The sequence below is a fragment of the Mycetomoellerius zeteki genome, unplaced genomic scaffold (genome assembly GCF_001594055.1).
Source record: "Mycetomoellerius zeteki isolate Tzet28-1 unplaced genomic scaffold, Tzet1.0 scaffold39, whole genome shotgun sequence".
NCBI lineage: Eukaryota > Metazoa > Arthropoda > Insecta > Hymenoptera > Formicidae > Mycetomoellerius > Mycetomoellerius zeteki.
Window position 1 is genome coordinate 426072 of NW_017257381.1, and position 20328 is coordinate 446399.

Below are 20328 nucleotides of genomic sequence, written 5' to 3' on the forward strand. Positions count from 1 at the left end.
CTCTCTCTCTCTCTCTCTCTCTCTCTCTCTCTCTCTCCCCCCTCCCTCTCCTTCATCCCTTCTCCCCCCCTCTCTCTCTCTCAGTTTCTTTTATCAAAGTATAGAAAATACGACGATTTCAAATCGAATTGAAATTGAATCTCTTCTAAAAGCTAAAATTTATGCTAAAGTCGAACTCAGAACTTCTCCAGTTTTTGCTTGCATCGTACAATGAACGCACGGCAATCTTTTTGCACGATTTTCATAGACAAGAATTTTGTTTTGGTGCACATAAAAAGAAAACAGAGAAAGAATATAAAATAAATATCGTTAAGATCTATTTACCAATTGCTAAAGATCATAACAAAAAGTGAGAATGCAACCTAAAGAAACGGAACAACAAAATTGATACGTATAGTCAACAAAATGCACTTTTTGACTATCACGGACAATTAACAAGACATTGACACAAAGCATAAGCCCCTGTGCAAACCCTCAAACTTAAACGCGCGCGCGCGCGTGTATGTGTGTGTGTGTGTGTGTGTGTGTGTGTGTGTGTGTGTGTGTGTGTGTGTGTGTGTGTGTGTGTGTGTGTGTGTGTAAAAATCACGCTCAATCTAGTTGATTCGATATAATCCGAAAGTAAAGTGCCGAACGAGCTCATACCGTATCGTTACTAGTCGCTGCCACTAGTTGGTTTCCAAGTCTGGCAAGGTATAAAAAAATATAAACCGAATGATATGTTTGCGGGTAAACACAGTATCATACGCGCTACGTACCTATATTTTGCAACGTATTAGAATAATCGATAATATAATTGTACACATTATAGAAACGTTTCGATCCAATCACAAAAAAAGCATTACTCCTCGGACAATCCGATAACGGAGAAAGGAAAGCATTCTCATTTGCTACTGAACGAAACGATAATCATTCTCAAGATCTTGATCGATCATTATAGGTCAACGATGTTGTACGTCACATCGCTCACAAGACTCACGCCTCGACGAGACATATATATAAACGTATTCCGTATATAAAATGGAAATAAATGAAGTTGCAGAAAATGATGCATGCGTGCACTCGCTCAGCCATCACGCATTAAAACTGAATCCAAATCAAGCAAAGAGCAAACACGAACGAATGAACTTGTTTCAATGATGTTGATGTAGTTGGTCCAAATTTACGTCATCAAACACGTTCCATCTCTCGTTGGTGTATCAAAGGAAAAGCTACATTCGTCCATGTTCATCTGTAAATATTCGATCGCAATCGTTCGACCTTGCTAGTTTGAATTCACTTTTAGATTCGCATGAGCATACCTCTCTCCAGCCAACTTGAGACTTTTAATTAGTTCCATATCAAATTCCTATCGATAGCACTAATTTGCCTTTCTTGCAGTGTGAATCGCGTTATAAATATCTTACAAATATCTCTTGTATTGGTGAAGAGATGAAGCATATGCGAGTGCATGCATAGAAAACCGATGTAAAAGACAAGAGATACACACACATATATATATATATATATATATAGACGGATGGATGAATCTGACCTCCTCACTAGTTGACTTGTCCTGCCGTTGACCCGGCGAAGAAGTCAAAAGATCCGGTAAGACCGAGCTGGGACGCGAACCCGGAGACGAGTCCGATCTCTGGAAATCACTGCCTCTCGAACGGTCGCCACCCTCGCGATTCTGCAAATCAGCGAATCTCCATTTTAAAAAAGTGGTCAACCAAAACAACGAATGAAAAAAAGAGTAGAGATAGAGAAGAGATTCAATCGAGACCTAAATTCTTATTTTTATTAAATATCTTTATTATCTTTATTAAATTATCTTTATTGAGAATTATCATTTTTCCCCTACAAATTCTAATCCTGATCGTTTCTCATTCTCATACGCAGAATTGATGTAGAACTGATAACAGATTATTTTTTTGCTTTCTCGATATATCATAAAGAATTCAAGTCTCGATACTGCCGTGGTATGCACGTACATAGGATAAGGAGAGCAAATTACACTAATTAAAGAGATAGAACGATTACATCGAATGTTAATATCGAGAGACAGGAATCAGGAATTGATAATTAACGCGGAAATAAGGCCAGCAAATATGAAAAACAAATTAGAAAGGAACAAATTATGAAAGTGCGGATTCCGTCACGGGAAAGCAGAAAGCAAGTAGAAACAATGAAAGAACAAAAAACGGACAAGGAACTGCAAAGAACGTGAGAAAGCTATGAAAAAAGATAATGAAAATCAATGTAAAATAAAATAACAAAAATAACGTCGAAGAACTTATTTCGATGGTGCATCTGTAAAGAGATTGTGAGTTATTGATTTCTTTTCACGGATGCGCAATAAGTTGTATGACTTAAATCTTATTGATCAACATATATGTGCAATACGTAAAAAGAAAATGCAATCATGCAAACTCAATTAGCTAATATCGATCGTATTTGATTGCTTCTTAAATTTATTTTATTAAACGTAACGTCATTAATTCACCAAACATTCTACATCTTATAATTCATCTTATTATAATAATTTACCAGGAGCTCTAATATTCATTATCCTGAACTTTATTATGCTAATTTTAATAGAAATGTAAATGAATAATCTAGATAGGAGATACAATGAGTCACAATCGCTTGCACAAAAAAAAAATACAATCTACACAATAAACAAAAAAAATTTAATAGACTAATAATGTACAACGAGTTATACGTTATCGTTTGTTGTGCTTCTATCATAGCAAACTAGGCTTATACTAACAAGCTAATAAACTAAATGCAATTATCGCTTTTATTTCGTGCGACGTTAACGTGACAATCACACTCTTTTTAATTCTCGGCTAATGGACATAAGATAAGGATATCTGAAATTCGGTCCTCGATTTTCAAGAGTTCTTACCTGATGCACATTAGCCTTTAAACGAAATCTCGGTGATTGAAACAGACACAAAATCGTTACACGCGTCATGCCGGAAGAACACATAAGAGACAAAATAAAGCATGCTTAGCACGTGCTGCAACACACGAAGACACAATATATGGCCGCTGTCTCAATACGCAGATCTCAACGAGGCACAACATTCGTACATGTCGGAAGCGTCATGCAAGACGATGCTCGTGATAATAGACACAGCCTCGTACGATGTTTACAAAGTGATCCATCGTTTATTTCCTGTTCCTTGACTTCTCTGAGACTGTTCTCTGCCTTAATGCCGTCCTCTTCTCTCAGTACTTCAATCTTTGTCAAAACATCGTTTTCTTCTTTTCTTTCCTTATCTTTTCCCTTGATCACATAGGATCATGCATTAGAAATTGCATTATAACACAAAATGAACACGCCAGGCCAAATTTTATCGTTATCATTGCTCTCTCTCTCTCTCTCTCTCTCTCTCTTTCTCCCCCCCCCCTCTCTCTCTCTCTCTCTCTTGACCTCGCTCACTTTCTTTCCATTCTTTCTCATTCTCTATTTCTTTCATTCTTAGGATGCAAAAATTTGGCTCGAGTAAATAGGATTTCTGGAAGACAGATACTCTCAAAGAACGTGACGGCGATTATTATTGCATTGTTAATATGTTTAGTTGTATTTTAGTAACTCACATGTTAATATTTAAAGAGCCAATATTATGTATCATATCTCACAAAACTGGCTCTATGTGTGTTGCGACTATTTTAGTAAAAAATTCAATATAAACATTTTCTTATTAGTAAAAATTGTACTTCAATAGAAAGATTAGAGGAGAAAAATTTAATCAAAATAAAGATGCTCAGTTATAAACTCGTACTTTGGACGTACGTATCAATGTCACGAATATTCTTCTATACACGACTTTAATTCGAATGCTCTGATAAAAAAATTTTATCAATAGTTCTTATTTGAACGCTGCACTTTCAATTATTTCCGTAGATATGTTAACAGAAATGAAAGTATCAAATAGAATCGTGAAGAGAGATCACATTGAAACATGTTAATGTAATAATCAGAAAAAAGTCATGATCTCCATGATTTATCATTACGAGTTTTCGGCAGTATTTTTTTATTCATTGCCGAATCTCGCGGCGTGTCATTGCGTCGGTGGTAACATTGTCGAATATCTCGAAGAAATTCCGTAATCCTCAGTTCTCAGTCCCAGATTTCGTATTTTCGTCGCCGCAGAAATGATGTTTGGCGCTTTTCCACATAGTATAGCACTCATCACGGTAGAGGACAAGATTCGTTTGCCAAGGACAAGGACACAGTGATGAATGGAAAACAGGAGAATCTGAATTACCGAGTAGCAATTAATAATTCGACATCTCTTTTGTGTTAACCATATCCTCGTATTAGTGAGTATTCACGTAAAATCCTGCAACCGTATTGACAGACATTTCAAAAGCTTTAAACAAATAGAAACATCACGTATGACGATTAAGATAACCCAGATGAAGAAAATCGCTGAAGAAAATAATGCTCATTAATGCTACTCAGCAAATACATTCGCAAAAAGCCTCTTGAAGAGCGAAGGGAAGAGTGAATAAGATGTTTTATCTCAGCAGCATCTTCTAGCGAAAATCTCCCATGTCCTTAGTAACAAGTAGGAACTAATAGTATTAGTGACTACTAATAGTAGTAACAGTAGTAGTATTAATGGCAGTAGTAACAGTAATGGTAAAATAAATATAATAGGAGTAGTAATATAGTAATGTTAGTAATAGCGGAAAATTAGTATTATAGAGATTGTGACGTATTAACGATATTCTAACATTATGTTTTGAAAATCCCATGTCGCTTTCACATGAAAATAATGAAGAATATAATCAAAGATTATGTCAGAGATGATATTAATATAGCTAATGTAGCACTAGTAATTAATAATGTATCGCTGCTACTTGACGAATCGTGAAAATGAATGACACAAGAAAAGAAAATACGCCTAAGAGTCGAACGTAGCTGACTAGCTTTCTACGTAATCGTTATGTCGTTGGATGTCGAAAAACCAGTCACGATTATCTCAAGAGGAAATGTGAAGAATCGAAGTGTCCACGAGTGTCATAGGGTACGAACGAGTTGATTAATTAACCTAGTATTCATGATATATATTTACAAATGGATTACAGAAATTGTACTAGCAATGAACAATATATATGAAGAATAAATGAATAACTCGACAGACACTTCGAAGATGTAAGTTTTGGAAAGGGGTAAGGATCAGGGAAGATAACAGGCAAAAAATGTCAATATAAGGTAATAAGAAAGGTTTCTTTCAGGCAAGCACACAGGCAGGACTCGCGAAAGGCTCGCGAAAGTTTCTCACGACTCGCGGGCTGGCGATTCGTCTAGGGAACTGACCTGAGTGACAACGGGGCTGTACTCGCTGGCCGTTGTACTGGCCATGGACTTAATCGTTCCTGCATCGTCGACTATGGCAGATGCCGCAGCATCCGAAGGTCTACAACTGCGTCTTCTTGCGTTCTCGTCTTTATCGCGTCCGAAATCGTACCTCCTCGCCTCATGCCTACTACCGAAGACGATCTCGCTCTCGGTCTTTTCTCTCCTGGGCCTCTGAGGCCCCTCGCGGCACAACGAGAAATCCGTTAAGACAGGCTCTCCGGAGTTGAGGACACTGCCACCTTTCTTACCAACAATGCCGGCAACGCTTATCTCGCTTCCGCGTCGATTACCGCTAGCGAATATACTAGATCTTGAGGAGTCCGACGACTTCTGCAGATACGCCGAGTGCCTTGCAGACGGGAAGAAGTCTGAATTCTCACGACGAAAGGCACGTGCGAAGACACTCGATGCATTACCCAGTTTCGAATCACTCTCTTGCCTCCTGTGAATCGGTTTCAATTGCTGTTGCTTTTGATGATGCTGTTGCTCGTGTTTCCTTCGGGCTAACTGCTCCTGTCTCTTGAGCGTTCTTTCGCTAGACGAAGATGAATGATCCTCGTTGGATCTAGACTTGCTCGCTTGACCAGTTGCTTCTTGTTGATGCTCCTGTTTCATTTTATCCAACTTTTCATTAAAACCCTGAAAGAAGCGGGTAAAATCCCACTCCTTCAGAAGGAGCTGCTCATCTATCTCTGAACGCCGATTGCCGCTAGCCGTTGCACGATCGTCTGACATCTGACTAAGTTTCTAGAGTGTGCGTACGATGGCGAAGGTAATGGTACGGTGACAGAGAAAAAAAAACAAGAAAAAGAAATGCGTGCGATAACAATGTGAAACGATGACTGTCGATGATGGTGATTGTGATGTAGTATAATGATATAATGTAATAAGAAACGACTATCTTTGCGGCAGTAATAAATCTATAATTAAGTTGGAAATGATAAAAATTTCAAGATTAATTTCAACACAAATGTAAAAATTGAAAAGGAAGATGCAATATAATTGCAATTACACCGCAGCAACATAGTCAATCTATAGCGTATGTGATCGTCGTTTGTATATGAATGTGCATGATACATCGTACGATAGCGGCAAAAGTACAGACACAAGGCAGTGCGCCATAGTGCTCGCTTGGAATGTATAAAGTTCAATCTTGACGAATACGTGGAGCGAACAATAAAGGGAACGGACAACATTACTGATTTAGTCCCGATTATCAGTTAAGGTACGTATATATTTACAAAAAAAAAGTAAAAAAAAAAATAAATATGTCGCAATCGCTCGTGTCTTCTTCCCTTTCCGTCACCCTGTTAAGCTAGCTCCCCCTCCCAATCAGCGCTAAATAAATTTTAACACATTCCAAAATTACGTGCTAGTTAGGTGCTGAAGTGCGAAATTAGGTGATCCAATCGTTTGGTAGGAAAAAAAAGATATTGGGGGAGGGCTGACTTAAGTTAACCCCTCCCCTCTTGCCAAGAAAAATAAATATTTATTGTGTAAATGAAAAAATACAGCAGAATTAAGTGCTAATTAGGTGTTCTAAGAAATGATTAAAATATTTCGAAAATATATTATATACAGAATTATACGAGTATACAGAACTTAGACGCCAGTCAAACGGTCGGCTCACAAGAAAGAAGTTGCCTTAAAAAATAAGATGCTCCGACTTTGGTATTAGACTATTTCTTTTTTAATATTATTTAAAGATAGCAAGTCACCAAATTAGGTGCTCATTCCGTTTGGCAGGAATTCAAACTCGAAGGTTGACTCACAAGATAGAAGATACCTTAAAAAATTAGGTGCTCCAACGATATCAAAATATTTCTTTTTTAATATTATTTAAAGATATCTAATCGCCGAATTAGGTGCTCGTTCTATTTAACAAATTTCTCATAAACAGAACGAGCACCTAATTCGATTAGATGTCTTAACAATATACATATAAAAAGAGAAATATTTTAATACTAAATACGTACGAGCACCTAATTCGGCGACTTGACATCTATAAATAATATTAAAAAAAGAAATATTTTAATATCAAATTTATCGGAGCACTTAATTTTTTAAGGCAACTTCTTTCTTATGAGCCGACCGTTCGACTGGCGTCTAAGTTCTATATATAATTCTGAATGTAATATATTTTCAGAATATTTTAATCATTTCTTAGAGTACCTAATTAATACTTAATTCTGCTGTATTTGATTTTTTCATTTACGCAATAAATATTTATTTTTATTTCGTGGGGGGGAGGGGGCTAACTTAATGTTAAGTCAGCTCTCCCCAACGCCTTTTTTTCCTGCCAATCGATTCGAGTATCTAATTGTAATTAGTGACTAATTAGCACCTAATTTTGGAATGTGTTAGAATTTATTTAGCGTTGATGGAGGGGGGGCTAACTTAACAGGGGGGTCTTTCCGTTCATCAAATCTGATCCATTCTCACATTAACAGACTTCTGGATGAACAAGAGAAAGAGGGATAGGGAGAGGGGAAGAGGGAGCAAGAGAGGCAGGGAGCAAGAGAGGCAGGGAGGAAGAGAGAGAAGGAGGGAGGGATGGCGAGAGGGAGAGCGGGTGTGCAGGTGTGTGTGTGCGCGCGCGCGCGTGCGCGCGTGTGTGCGCGTGCATGTGTGTGTGTTTTATGTAGTTAAGTTTTGATGTACTAATGCTCATAAATGAGCTAAATAAGTTAAACGGGGAAGAAAATACGTCAACTGCTTTGCCCAAACTACCAAAACGTAATTATATAAAATCTGTACGTTACGTACCAACGGTATATGAAAATTTCAAGTTATACCAAAATGAAATATATCTGAACGGAAGAGAAGAGTTCTACAAATGTATATTTCAGCTTGCATCGCAAACTTGGAAAGAGAATTACTCACTCGTTTCATGACTAGCGTACGATCTCCCGATTCTTCCTCATCGGGGGTTGGTGGAAGCGGACGATTCGGTGCTCCTCCTATAAAGATTAGACAAAAGCAAAGTATTAAATCACAATGCGTAGAATCATTAACAATCCTCCCGGAAAGTGGCTTTCGCGTACCTTTCGGTTTATCCTCGTGATGGGAGTTTTGAGCATTGTGCGAAGATGACGACGATGAATCCGACGACGGTCTGAAAGGAGAAAATTCGGGACTGCAGCGATGGAAATACAGATTGCAGTGGGACGACGTGACGGTAGATGAAGCACACATAATGCATTGTTGATGTTGCGAGGCCAGGCGACCAAGACGACCATATGACGCAAAATACCGAAGCATGGTGGAAATGGCATGGTGGATAGGCATGATGGAAGATGAAACGAAATGAGTTTACATTAGTAAGATTAATACAATTACAGCGTCACTTCTTACTATATTTATTATATTATAAAAGCGTTAAAGAAATAGCTTTGCATAGTGTTGTATTTTATATTACCACATATTATTTGTTTCTTATTGGAAATAATTCGATGATACATATAAAATAACATATAATAAAACGTATTGTTCTGTTAAAAATTACATTTCCGAAAATTTTTGGTGACCAAAGTTCACCGAAGATCGCACAAAAATGTAGTGATCTTCAAAAATAATTTTATGAATGTTAATAAATTCTAAACATTCATTTTATTTTCCAAAGAAATTTATTGCGCAAATAAGTTTCAAACTGCAATTACAAGTACTGTTGAATCAATATATGCTTCAATATCAACTAATTAATAGCACATGTTTTTATAGCAACTAATGACAAAAAATAATTAAACCTTAATGTAGCGAGCATTATTTCAATGTTATCAAATATTGCCAAATGTAATATTTCTGATGTTGAAATGTTAATGAAGCGGTAAATTCATTTACTTACAGCGGCTTAGGCGGGTCACTAGCCAATAAAGTACCATCGTTTCTCAAATTATTCCCACCAGCATCCTCGAGATCATCATCGCTGTCACTCTCAATCGACAGAGCCTAGAAACGACAAGGTAATATATCGTCATTAGAGCGTTTCTCACTCATTATGTGATAATAATTTTTGTATCATGTACTTTTTTTACCTCGAACTAGATGCAAGGCGAAGTTTATGTGTCTCACGCAATAAGAAGACAAAGAAAACGGAAGAGATAATGTAACAACGAAGGAATAGGAATGCAGGCATATAAGTGAATTTTGCTGCTGAAATATCAATCATGATCGCACGTGGCTACAATCGCTTACTTGATCGAGAATACTGGAAGATTGCGGTATCTGTTTGTTGTTCTGATCGTTACCACCTGCAGACTGCACCGAGTTCGATGTAGATGAGGCTGCAGGGCCCTTATGTTGCCTGTTTGGCCTTGGCGGGGCCTCGGGGCCCTGTGACACACCAAGCTCGATGAGTTGAGCAGCCAGTATCTCCATGTCCTACCACCCACACGCATACACGCACAACCCCGTTAGTCACTGTTCCGAGACCTCTGAGAATCTTTTGGCCACCATCGGATAGGCAACGAGGTAGCCAAATAAGGCAGAAAGGCAAGGAGAAACGTTAAAGGAAGCGTAATGTTGTGCGCTTAAGCGGAACTACTGATCAAATAAAATTTAATTAGGTTGATTCTGAAATAATACATAGCCAAAGTATATTCTATTTATATATACTTCAAAGAAACAGGTAATGTAAACATTATTACAAAGAATGCTTTCTGTTCAAGTTATAACTATTCCTTTGTCGTGACAAAATATTATAAAAACATTTTTGTGGTAAAAAAAAAAAATAATACAATAGCAACGTAATATTACAATATGTCCTTAATTCTCTTCATGAATCGTTAAAAAATTCTGAGTGTCAATAACAATTATTTGGATTTACAAACACAAACAAATTGATAATTTATTCGATCATGCTGTTAACACATGATGACAAATCAACTTGCATATCTCAACTTGCAAAACTATTTTTAGAACTTTGTTGCAACAAAGAAAAAGTTTACAACTAAAAAAAAAGCAATGTTATCAAATTCGTGTTTATATGACCTGTTTTAGCCTTAAAGCGAATAAATTATGTCTTCTAAACTATGTCTATTTCAGAATCGCCCTTTGCAATGTTAATATGCTGACTCAAACGCAACACGTTTAATGAAACGCTAGATCATCTATATTAGAATTATCTATAATAGTAGAAATTAACACTAAAACAATAAATATGACATTGAATTTATAGTTTTAATTTTTGTTCACAATTGACCATCATTTGCCATTCGAAAGACGAGAGATATACAGTTTACCAGATATATTCAATAGTTATAAGATGTAAGAAGTAAGACTATGTCCCTACATTTAAAAATATTTGTAATTTAAAAACTATAAAAACAATAATCCTATAAAAAATCATGTGTGTGTTTTCCTCATCGCACGTATTTGTTCTCTCTCAAATTAAATAAATAACATATTTCTCATATCTTCGAATCTTATAAATCATTTAGGTATTCTATTGGTGGAGCATTCTGCATATTAATTGCTACAAATATGGAACATATCGATTATTTTTTATATACATGACTAATCGTAAATATTACGCTTATATTATAACAATGCGATAATACAGAATGAATGATATTATATCTCGAAACACTAACAAACGTGTTGTGTATGTAGATTTAAACGTATAATCTAACAAAGAAAATCCACTTTGTCAGATAACACAGACCGACATGAATTTTGACCCAGAAACAACAGTATGTAATCCCGAAGGTTTTTGACGTGCTAAAACAAAATCCGTAGCCCAAATTGCTCCATCACGTCAGATTTCCGAGATATTTTAACCTGAAAATGCCAAAACAGCCTATTTCGGGCATTTTTAGATTAAAATTTTTCATAAACATGAGATAGAGAAATATGGGCTGCGGACTCAAATTCAGCACGAAAAAATCTATGAAAATCACCTATGATTATATAAATAGGTCAACACAGTAAAGTGAAAAAAAAAAAATAAATGCATTGCAAGTATATTTACTGACCTTAAGACGCCTCCAGACGGTATGGCCAACGTATGACAACATTAGCAAATATCATACACATGCATGATATACATAAAATTCATATTGAATGTAGTCAATATTTAGCGAATGTGTGCAATTGGCGTATACATTGGCCACATCGTCTGGAAGCGCCTTAATGCCCATATCAGATTACGGATTGACGATTTTAACGGTTGCCCGGTTCTACTTCAACCAATCACGATGTAGCGAGTCTATCATAATTTGCTGAAATAGACTACCGTCAATCGTAATCGTCAACCTGTAGTCTGATACTCCGCTTTAAAGCCAGTGAACATACTTGGAATATATTTTTTTTTTTTTCCATTTTACTGTGTTGACCTATTTATAATCGTAGATGAGTTTCGTAAATTTTTTTCATGTTGAATTCGAATTTGCAGCCCATATTTCTTCATCACATCACATTTACGAGAAATTTTAATCTAAAGATGCATGAAATAGGCCTTTTTGATACTTTTAGGTTAGAATATCTCGGAACCTGACGTGATAGAGCAATTTGGGCTACGGATTTGGTTTTAGAATGCCAAAAACTTTCGGGATTACATACTGTCGTTTTTGGGTAAAAAAAATGTTTGTAGGCCTGTAATTAGAATAAAAGCTTATATGGAACAAGGCAAGTGCTCAAGCGAGTTAAAAGGATATATATATATATATTTATTATATAAATACGGATAAATTTAAGAATGAATCAGTGCATTCCAGAACACATTCTCTTATAAGTGGTCGTTGAAAAGTTATAAACAATTTTTTGTTTAAAAAATCAAAACTTCGAATAAAAATTCCGAAAAAATTCTATAAGCTTAATTGGATCAAAATGGATATTTTTTGTCTCCAAGACTTTTTTGTTCAAATCAATAGTTTATGAGATAAAAAATGTCTAAACTTGAAAAATGACTACCTTTACGATTTTTTTCTCGCAAACTAATCATCCAATCAGTGCGAATAAAAAACGAAAATATTCGGCCAATCTTAATCTATAACAAGAATTTATTTTATTTCGATCTGTATTGTTGACAGTGAAAACTTTATTATATAAGGTGCTACGGATGCGCCTTCATTATAATAAAGTTTTCACTGCACATAGGCTCGGGTTCGTGCGCGCGCGCACGTGTGTGTGTGTGTGTGTGTGTGTGTGTTACAGCGCCACACCACGATAAATGACTGAACTTATAGGCGTGGAAGTGACGTTTTAACGACGAAATTTGTGTTGCATGTCATTTCGTTATTATTTGCTTAATTGTGAAAATGTGACTTGTTTCGTACTTGTCAAAGTTATAATTATTGAAGAAAACTAAAGTTATCTTAGAATTTTATATGTGAAAGTGTATTTTTCACTCGTTTCAATAGCTATCAGACCATGTGTTTCTGCCCCGAGTATAGACTCACTTTATGTGTTTTTTACGAGCATTTGCTGATTGTCAAGGCAGGAAAGGACAGTTTTGTTCGATTTTTACAAGTGTTTTAAAGCGATCTCGTCATTTATGTTTATCCAAATTGTCTTTATTTACAAATGGTATACAACATAAATTAACGTATCATTTCTCGCTTCTGACGTCACGATTCCAATATAACCGCCGCGACTACCTTTTTTAGACTAAGAACGGAACTATGAATATTGCCCAGAGTTTCTGCACTGATCGTCATTGTCAAATCATCCGTATTACGTAAGAAAAGCGATTTGTCAATATACATATAAGAGAAAGAGAGAGATAAAGTGTGCGTGTCATCTTACCTCTGGCTTCTTCGGCGGCAGCTACGGTAGGTGTGAACATAGAAAAGAAACAAAAACCGAATACATTCCATGTTGAATGCTAGATCCCTCTGTGTACGTGTGTATATGTATTATAGTAAAATGCATCAGCGCGCGTGTACGTCAATAACGCAATAGCGACGTAGAACGCGTGCAATGGATATGATAAAAATATATAATATATCGCAAGTGTATAGAGAAAGAGGAAACATACAAATAAGTGAACTATGCGTTGTATAGAAAATATATATACGTAGATCATAAATACAAAATTTAAGGCAAAACTGCAAAGGAAAAGGAACAATAGCATATGCCTTACTACAAATCTGTTCATCTATCCTTTTTGTTTATATCTATTTAGGTATGTGAGTGCCCTTATTAACAAAGTGTCATAAAAAAAAGAGGAGATTTGATTTAGATAATTAGAAAAGATAGGAGGGATATATGAAAAGTGCAAGTTTCTTCACAAAAACTTACCATAGGCTTGAAGACACTGTTTCTTTGAGGCGCAGGCTGCCCGCTGGATCCTCCCCCTCCTCCAGCAGGTGTCTGATGATTAGAAGGCGGTGTAGATACTTTGTGCGGTTGTCGAGGATCATCTCTGGGTGTCGGAGGTAATGGACGAGACGGTGGTTGTGGATCGGGCACCACTATTTACACAGTTATCGACATTAGTAACGTGAAAAAGATCGACTATAATCTTATAAATCATTAACCATACCTATGAGTCTGTGCGGTATAGCGGGTCTCGCGGGTGGTCCAGGTTCCGGCACTTCTCTTTGAGGTCTACTTCCTGGTTTTTCTTTAGCGACAGGCGCTTGTGGAGATACATCTTGCGTCAGAGTTCTACCTTCCTGAATCTGTTGGAAATTACGGCGTAACGTATCACCTCCAGGTGCTTGAACTATAGATGACGGTTCGCCTGCCAATGCCGGTTCATCCTCCTCGTTTTCGCTACCACTATATCGATAATCATCTCTTTCTATAATAAACGACAAATACATAACGATTATACAGCAAAGATAAAATAAGTTTCTAGAAAATAAAAGTCCCATTATCATTTTCATACCTTTCTCCTGTTTGCGTTTTTTACAACGATCAATGTGATCTTTAAGCTGTATTCTGACTTGTCTTTCTGTAGGTTGGTCCCGAATAAACGGATGTTTAAGAAGCTGTTCTGTATAAGGTCTTTGATGATAATCCTTTACCAGTACCGTTTCGATAAATCCGTGAAACTTTTTGGCCCATTTTTTCGATTTGAGCCGTGGTGGTGGATTACGAGGAATCAAAAACAAAGCCTATTCAACGATAAAACAATATATAATTGTATAATATATAATTTTAAACACAAGAATGTTATGTGTTATAAAAAGTACATAAAAGTTAATCGTCAAAATTACTAAGGACTCACTCTCATGGGATGTAAATCGCAGAGCGGAGGTTGTGATTCAGCCATTTCTAAAGCGGTAATTCCGAGCGACCAAAGGTCGCTTCTATTGTCGTAAGTAGCGTCTGGATTCTCGTCACATGCAATAACTTCTGGAGCCATCCAGTAAGGTGTACCGATAAACGTGTTTCTTCTACCTATTGTTCTGTCCAACTGTGCGCTAACACCAAAATCAACTAAAAAAAATTATCACAGTATAATTAATATACAACGATAAAATAAGCCAAAATAGATATGTATTAATTTGATGTATAAAATTTGTCTTAGAAAGTTCCATTTCAAATTATCAATAGTTTTTTTTAAAAAGATTCGTTAATTTCTCTCTACATGAAAAAATACATTAAAGTCAACGATAATTTACTTTAATGGATAAAAATAATTTAAAAACTATGTAAGATTTGTTTAACGAATATAACACGAATCTTTTGCATAAATCTAATAATTAATAATTGAATTTACCAAGTTTGACTTCCGCATTGTCAGTCAACAAAACGTTTTGTCCCTTAATATCTCTGTGGATAACTTTGTTGCTATGAAGATAACTAAGTCCCCTCAATATTTCTCGCGATATATAAGCTATCCACTCCTCCTTTAAGCTCTGGCCCTTAGTTGACTTAACGAGATCCGTGACAGAGCCAGCTCCGCAATATTCCATAACCAGCCATAATTGATCGTCTTTACCGGGTGATGACTTCTTTACGAAGGCACCGTAATATGTAGCTATATTCCTATGATTCGAGTACTACAAGGCAAAAAGGAAACATTGTCAAAGGAGGATGTTAAAAAAGTTCGATTTTTGGCATTCCTAAAAAAAATTCCTGCGGAACCTTATAATTAACTACGAAAAGTTGTTGTTTCGGATCCACATGAAATAGTAAAAATAGTTTTATATCCCAGAAATGCGGGGAAAGTAGAGTGTTTTTATGTTATATGTGTCTTCTTTTGTAAGTCGAATTTTCATATACCACGCTAGAACTTATCATGAATTGGATATATTGCAAAAAAATTCATAATAAGTTTTAGTGTGGTATACGGAAATTTAACTTACAAAAAGAGACACATGTAACATAAAAAAAATCTACTTTCCCCGCATTTCTGGGATATAAAACTGTTTTTATTATTTCATGTGGATCCCAAACAACAACTTTTTGTAATTAACTAAGGTTCCTCAGGGAGACCAAAAATCAGACTTTTTTAACATCCTCCTTTATCTGCATTAATATACTCCGCTAATTATCCAGCACTTTAAAATATTTATTCAAAGTAAAAAAAAGTAGGTAATTAAGTCACTCACCCGCTTGAGGACATTTATTTCCAATTTTATTTCTTCCTCCTCATCCTGCAATGAGATAATCAGTTTATTAAAATATGCAATTAATCGAATGTTTCTTCTAATTTTTTAAGCCCGTTCTATTATACAATTGCATAAGCGTAATTGTAAGAATTGACCAATCACAACCAAATATGGAGAGAATATTCGACTGTGATTGGTGAATTCTTACAACTACAACCACTTACAACTACGCTTACGCCGAAATTGTAGAATAAGCTTTATATTACACAAGACAAAAAGTAAACAGTATATATTATTTACATATTTTAATGATAAAAATGTGTATGAAGCTAGCGTTTCGTGGAAACTCATTAGTTATTGAGAGTTCTGATTTCATTTTCAATAATTTTATAGTTCTAGATCGACTAAACTAATAGTTCTGTCCTTTAAAGCAAAAAAAGCGAAAAAACAAACTGAGACGTCAGGTTCACGCAGCATCTTTGTCCTACGCAAGTTTTGACTACAGATTCTTGTAAGATTTTAAAAGATACGTAGCTCTAGATGAGTTCTGGATGAGTTATAGATGAGCTCTGGCGATAAACAACATTATTTTCAATTTTTAATAATTCTTTCCTCCAAAAAATCACTTTTATAGGAACTAAGATAAGACGCTGGCCAATTTTCGACAGTTCTGTGAGTTCTATGGTAATTCTCGTATAGTTATGAACGTATCCTAACGTTTTCTAAAGAGTTCTGATTACACTTATTATTTACTTTATAAATAATTTTTATCGTACGAGGAAGACGCCTATACGGATATATGTGTGAGACACTGATCGATTTCCGACAGATCCGTGAGGTTTATGATACTCATCATGTAGTTCTGAACATATCCTAACGTTTTCCGAAGATTTCAGATGATATAAAGTATTTGTTAATTTTTTAAACAATTTTTATCACCCGAGAAAAGCGCTTTTACGGGTATACGTGTGAGGTGCTGATCGATTTCAGACAGCGGCATACACCATGAACGCAAGATATCCTTATTGAGTAGTTTATATTTGATTACAATAAACTATAATCGAATTTCGAGTTATACTATCCAAAGGAATTCGTCTTTTATTACAAATTTTCCGATAGTCCAAATGTCCGTAATTAATTGTTAATTGAACGCAAAATTTCCAGATTCTAATGATCACAACATTTCGTTACTAATTAAATGTTTGCAATTCGTGTTTCGAGTTATAAAATACAAAAATTAGTACCTGTGTTCCAGTCAACTTATGTGATCAATAATGAGAAAATAATCATAGAGTTTGTAAAACACATTGAAAACATTAACATTAATAAATTAGATGTTAATACTAAAAATTCTATAAGAAATGATTCAATTCAAATCTTAAATAAAACTAAACACAACAATCAGGTTAATAATACAGATAACAATACATTAAAAGAATGAATAAATACAGTTACGGATTAGACATTTCACCAAAAGTAAAATTCTTTTGTCTAGAAAAGCAGTCTGGCGTACATTAAGTAGGTAAGTAGAATCGAGACTTTATTCGCGCGTTACATGAGAGAAAAGAAAAGAGGGCACTAGCAAGAAAAGATATAAAGAGAGAGTAGAAAAGGAGACGGAAAAATAGAATGAAAGAGAGAGAAATGTGTGCAATCATAATCGTAACGCTGAATTCCGATACATCTTCTTGCTTTAACCCTTAAGTAGGCGCATAAGGTTAGAACATCAATCGCTAAAAAAATATAGAACACATTTGTTTTTGACCTTCGCTTTCAGTAGCTTCTTATCTTAGGACGTAATTTTGAATGTAATAGTAATCGCTACTGATAGATAAATGTTGATTTTAACAAACTGATTTATTTTTATTCTTAAATATCTCTCTTGGTTTACTTAAATTAAAAAAAAAAAAAAAAAAAAAGGTGGGGTGATTGTTGATCCCAAGCGCCCTTGTGTGATTTTACTCGTGCGCCTACTTAAGAGTTAATCGATTTATGTGATAAGAAACACTTAAAAGTGTAGCATAACGGTAATATTAATGCTATATCCTTACTTTAGATATAAATAGAGAAACAAATGTGAAGGAAATCTGTTTACTGGGAATATTCCATTAGATAAGTATCACCACGATTCATATTTGTGTAACTGTAAAATCACTTTTTATAAGCTAAACGTAACGATGATGATACAAAAGAAAAGCGCATACGTGCGAATAATTTATTCCGAGTAGTCATCTTCCAATAACAAAATATAAAATTCACTGTCAGGATTAGAATCCAATAACCAGAAAGCATAGTCAAATAATCGAAAATCGAATTCTGAAACTTTCGTAATCATCTAACAAATTGGAAAGAACATATTCGTTATAAAACCATATATTTCTTTCCATTTTGTGACATTACTCATTCTAGATTCTGGAAACCGTTAAGTATCGCTCGCAGATTAGTAAAAACGGTCTTTGTCTTTCACCGACGTTGATGATACGCGATAAAGAATTTGGAATAGCTTCGTATGTTGCATTCACATCTCTTTGGCTGATAAAAACTTATGTATTTACGATCGCCGACATTAAAGCTATTTTTTCATATTTTAAAGGAAGTCGATCTTTTCCCAATGGCTGTAGACCTCGTCGTACTCCAAGCCTATACAAATATGATGCATCATCTCATTAGCTCACGAAATTTTTCGCGCTTCTGAGAAGATGATCGCGACTATGATTCGTGCCCCAGTAGTGAAGTGAAGCCAACAATCCCCGTATCATTGAACTTTCCAAACAAAAGGGTAATTAAACCACAACATCGCCGCTGCAACCGAATACTTGCCTCCGTGACATCCATGACCTTGATGGCCGCCAGCTGACCGGTTTTGGTGTGCCGACCCTGTGGAACAGAAAAATGCATTGTTATTATATCGTTAAACGCATAGACATAGAGATAATAATGAAATGGCGTCATCATCGTACGTATGCCAAAACTTATCTCCTAATATTATCTCCGACTTTAAACTTATCGTTTTATAATATACATCTCTCGCATAAATCGAGCTCCCACCATCTACTCTCTCGTTGTTTACCCTTTTCATGTGAAACAACTATCCAACTTCCACTGTGACGTGGCCAAATATATAAATTGATTATTAAAAGAAAATGACGCGAAAGCACATAGATGTAACGTTAATGAAACAAAATACTGCATATTTCGTTTCCTCTGTTTAAAAAAATTTGTTTTTTTCCAATTAAAAGATATGGAAAATCCGAGAGATATATGGACCGATGTATGCCGCGGAAAAAGCGTCTCCGTACCGCTTTAGACGTTCAGTTTTTTTCCAACTACAATATACATAGCAGACATTGTCTATGGATATGTGCCGCCATCATTTTTGCCCTTTTAAATGGAATCGGCTACAGTCTCGTGTCTCTTTCTCTTTCGCTTCTAGACGAAAAAAACGAGATCAGGCAGTATCTCTTTACCTCTGGAATTTCTACCTACGTGTAAACGTCACTTGACAAATGCGACTTACACACGTACGGTTTACGATACGAGCATGTGATTTACGAGACATATTAGCTGCGTTCAGCAGAGGAAACCGCTCACTGAGCGTCCACTGAGCGAAAAAGAGACTCATCTATGATTAATATGTTTAATATTCTTGAGGCTTTCACGGGTGTTACCTATGTGACAATCTTGCGTTTCGCGGGTTTTCTCCGTGTTCAGATCCATTCTTGGAATGCCAACGTTTCGTGAACCTTGCAGTTCACTTCATCAGGGCGAGGAGCAGCCTGATACTAAGCTGTTCCCCCGGGTCGTTCCTTTTATATTACGCTGCTTGTGTGGGGGGGAGGAGGGGGGAGAAAATTGTGAGTCAAGGGGGGGGAGAGGAATTCGGCCGGTTTTCAATAGCCGGGAGGATGGTCTTCCATATTTTATTTATATTGTAGCCATTATCTCTATTTAGATTGTTAGGGTGTTTTTGTATTTCTATGGCTTCTCTATACTTTCTTGGAAAGTATGATGCAATGTTGGCTATTGTGGTCGTTTTATCGAACTGTATTTGATGTCCTGTTTCGATATTGTGTTCTGATAGTGCCGACTGCGTGGCGTGTTTTAGCCTGACATCGCGTTGGTGTTCTTTTATCCGTAGGTTGACCATTCTCCCGGTTTCTCCGATGTATACTTGCCCGCAGGAGCAAGGTATTTTGTATACTCCTGCGGAGCTGAGTGGAGGTCTTTGATCTTTGGGATTTTTTAAGATTTGTCCTATCTTTTTGGGTGGTTTGAAGATAGTTCGGATGTTGTGTTTGTTCAATATCCTGCCGATTCGGTCTGTTGTTCCTTTGACAAATGGAAGGAAGGCTAGTATCCTTTCGTCTGGTTGTGTGTCAGGGACCGTTGTCTTGTTTGCATGTTTATTGATTACTTTGGTTATGTCTTTTTTGTCGTGTCCGTTTTTTTGTAAGGTTAGTTTCA

At 36.0% G+C, this 20328-nt stretch overlaps 1 protein-coding gene across 12 annotated transcripts in view; it reads right to left on the reverse strand.

Moving 5' to 3' along the window:
- Window positions 1–20328, reverse strand: part of msn (serine/threonine-protein kinase msn) — a 47090-nt gene that overhangs the window by 11266 nt on the left and 15496 nt on the right. For 2 of the 12 annotated variants that reach the window (XM_018453556.1, XM_018453553.1), the window contains exons 3-16: window positions 18685–18741; window positions 15865–15909; window positions 15030–15312; window positions 14535–14746; window positions 14193–14421; window positions 13845–14105; window positions 13601–13773; window positions 13106–13126; window positions 9557–9742; window positions 9207–9310; window positions 8407–8498; window positions 8246–8322; window positions 5321–6109; window positions 1535–1675 (exon numbers count right to left, since the gene is read on the reverse strand). In XM_018453556.1, coding sequence (XP_018309058.1) covers window positions 1535–1675; window positions 5321–6109; window positions 8246–8322; window positions 8407–8498; window positions 9207–9310; window positions 9557–9742; window positions 13106–13126; window positions 13601–13773; window positions 13845–14105; window positions 14193–14421; window positions 14535–14746; window positions 15030–15312; window positions 15865–15909; window positions 18685–18741 — 2670 coding nt within the window. The remainder of the gene's footprint in view (window positions 1–1534; window positions 1676–5320; window positions 6110–8245; window positions 8323–8406; window positions 8499–9206; window positions 9311–9556; window positions 9743–13105; window positions 13127–13600; window positions 13774–13844; window positions 14106–14192; window positions 14422–14534; window positions 14747–15029; window positions 15313–15864; window positions 15910–18684; window positions 18742–20328) is intronic. The other 10 variants (XM_018453557.1, XM_018453554.1, XM_018453561.1 and 7 more) reach the window with 10 other exon arrangements.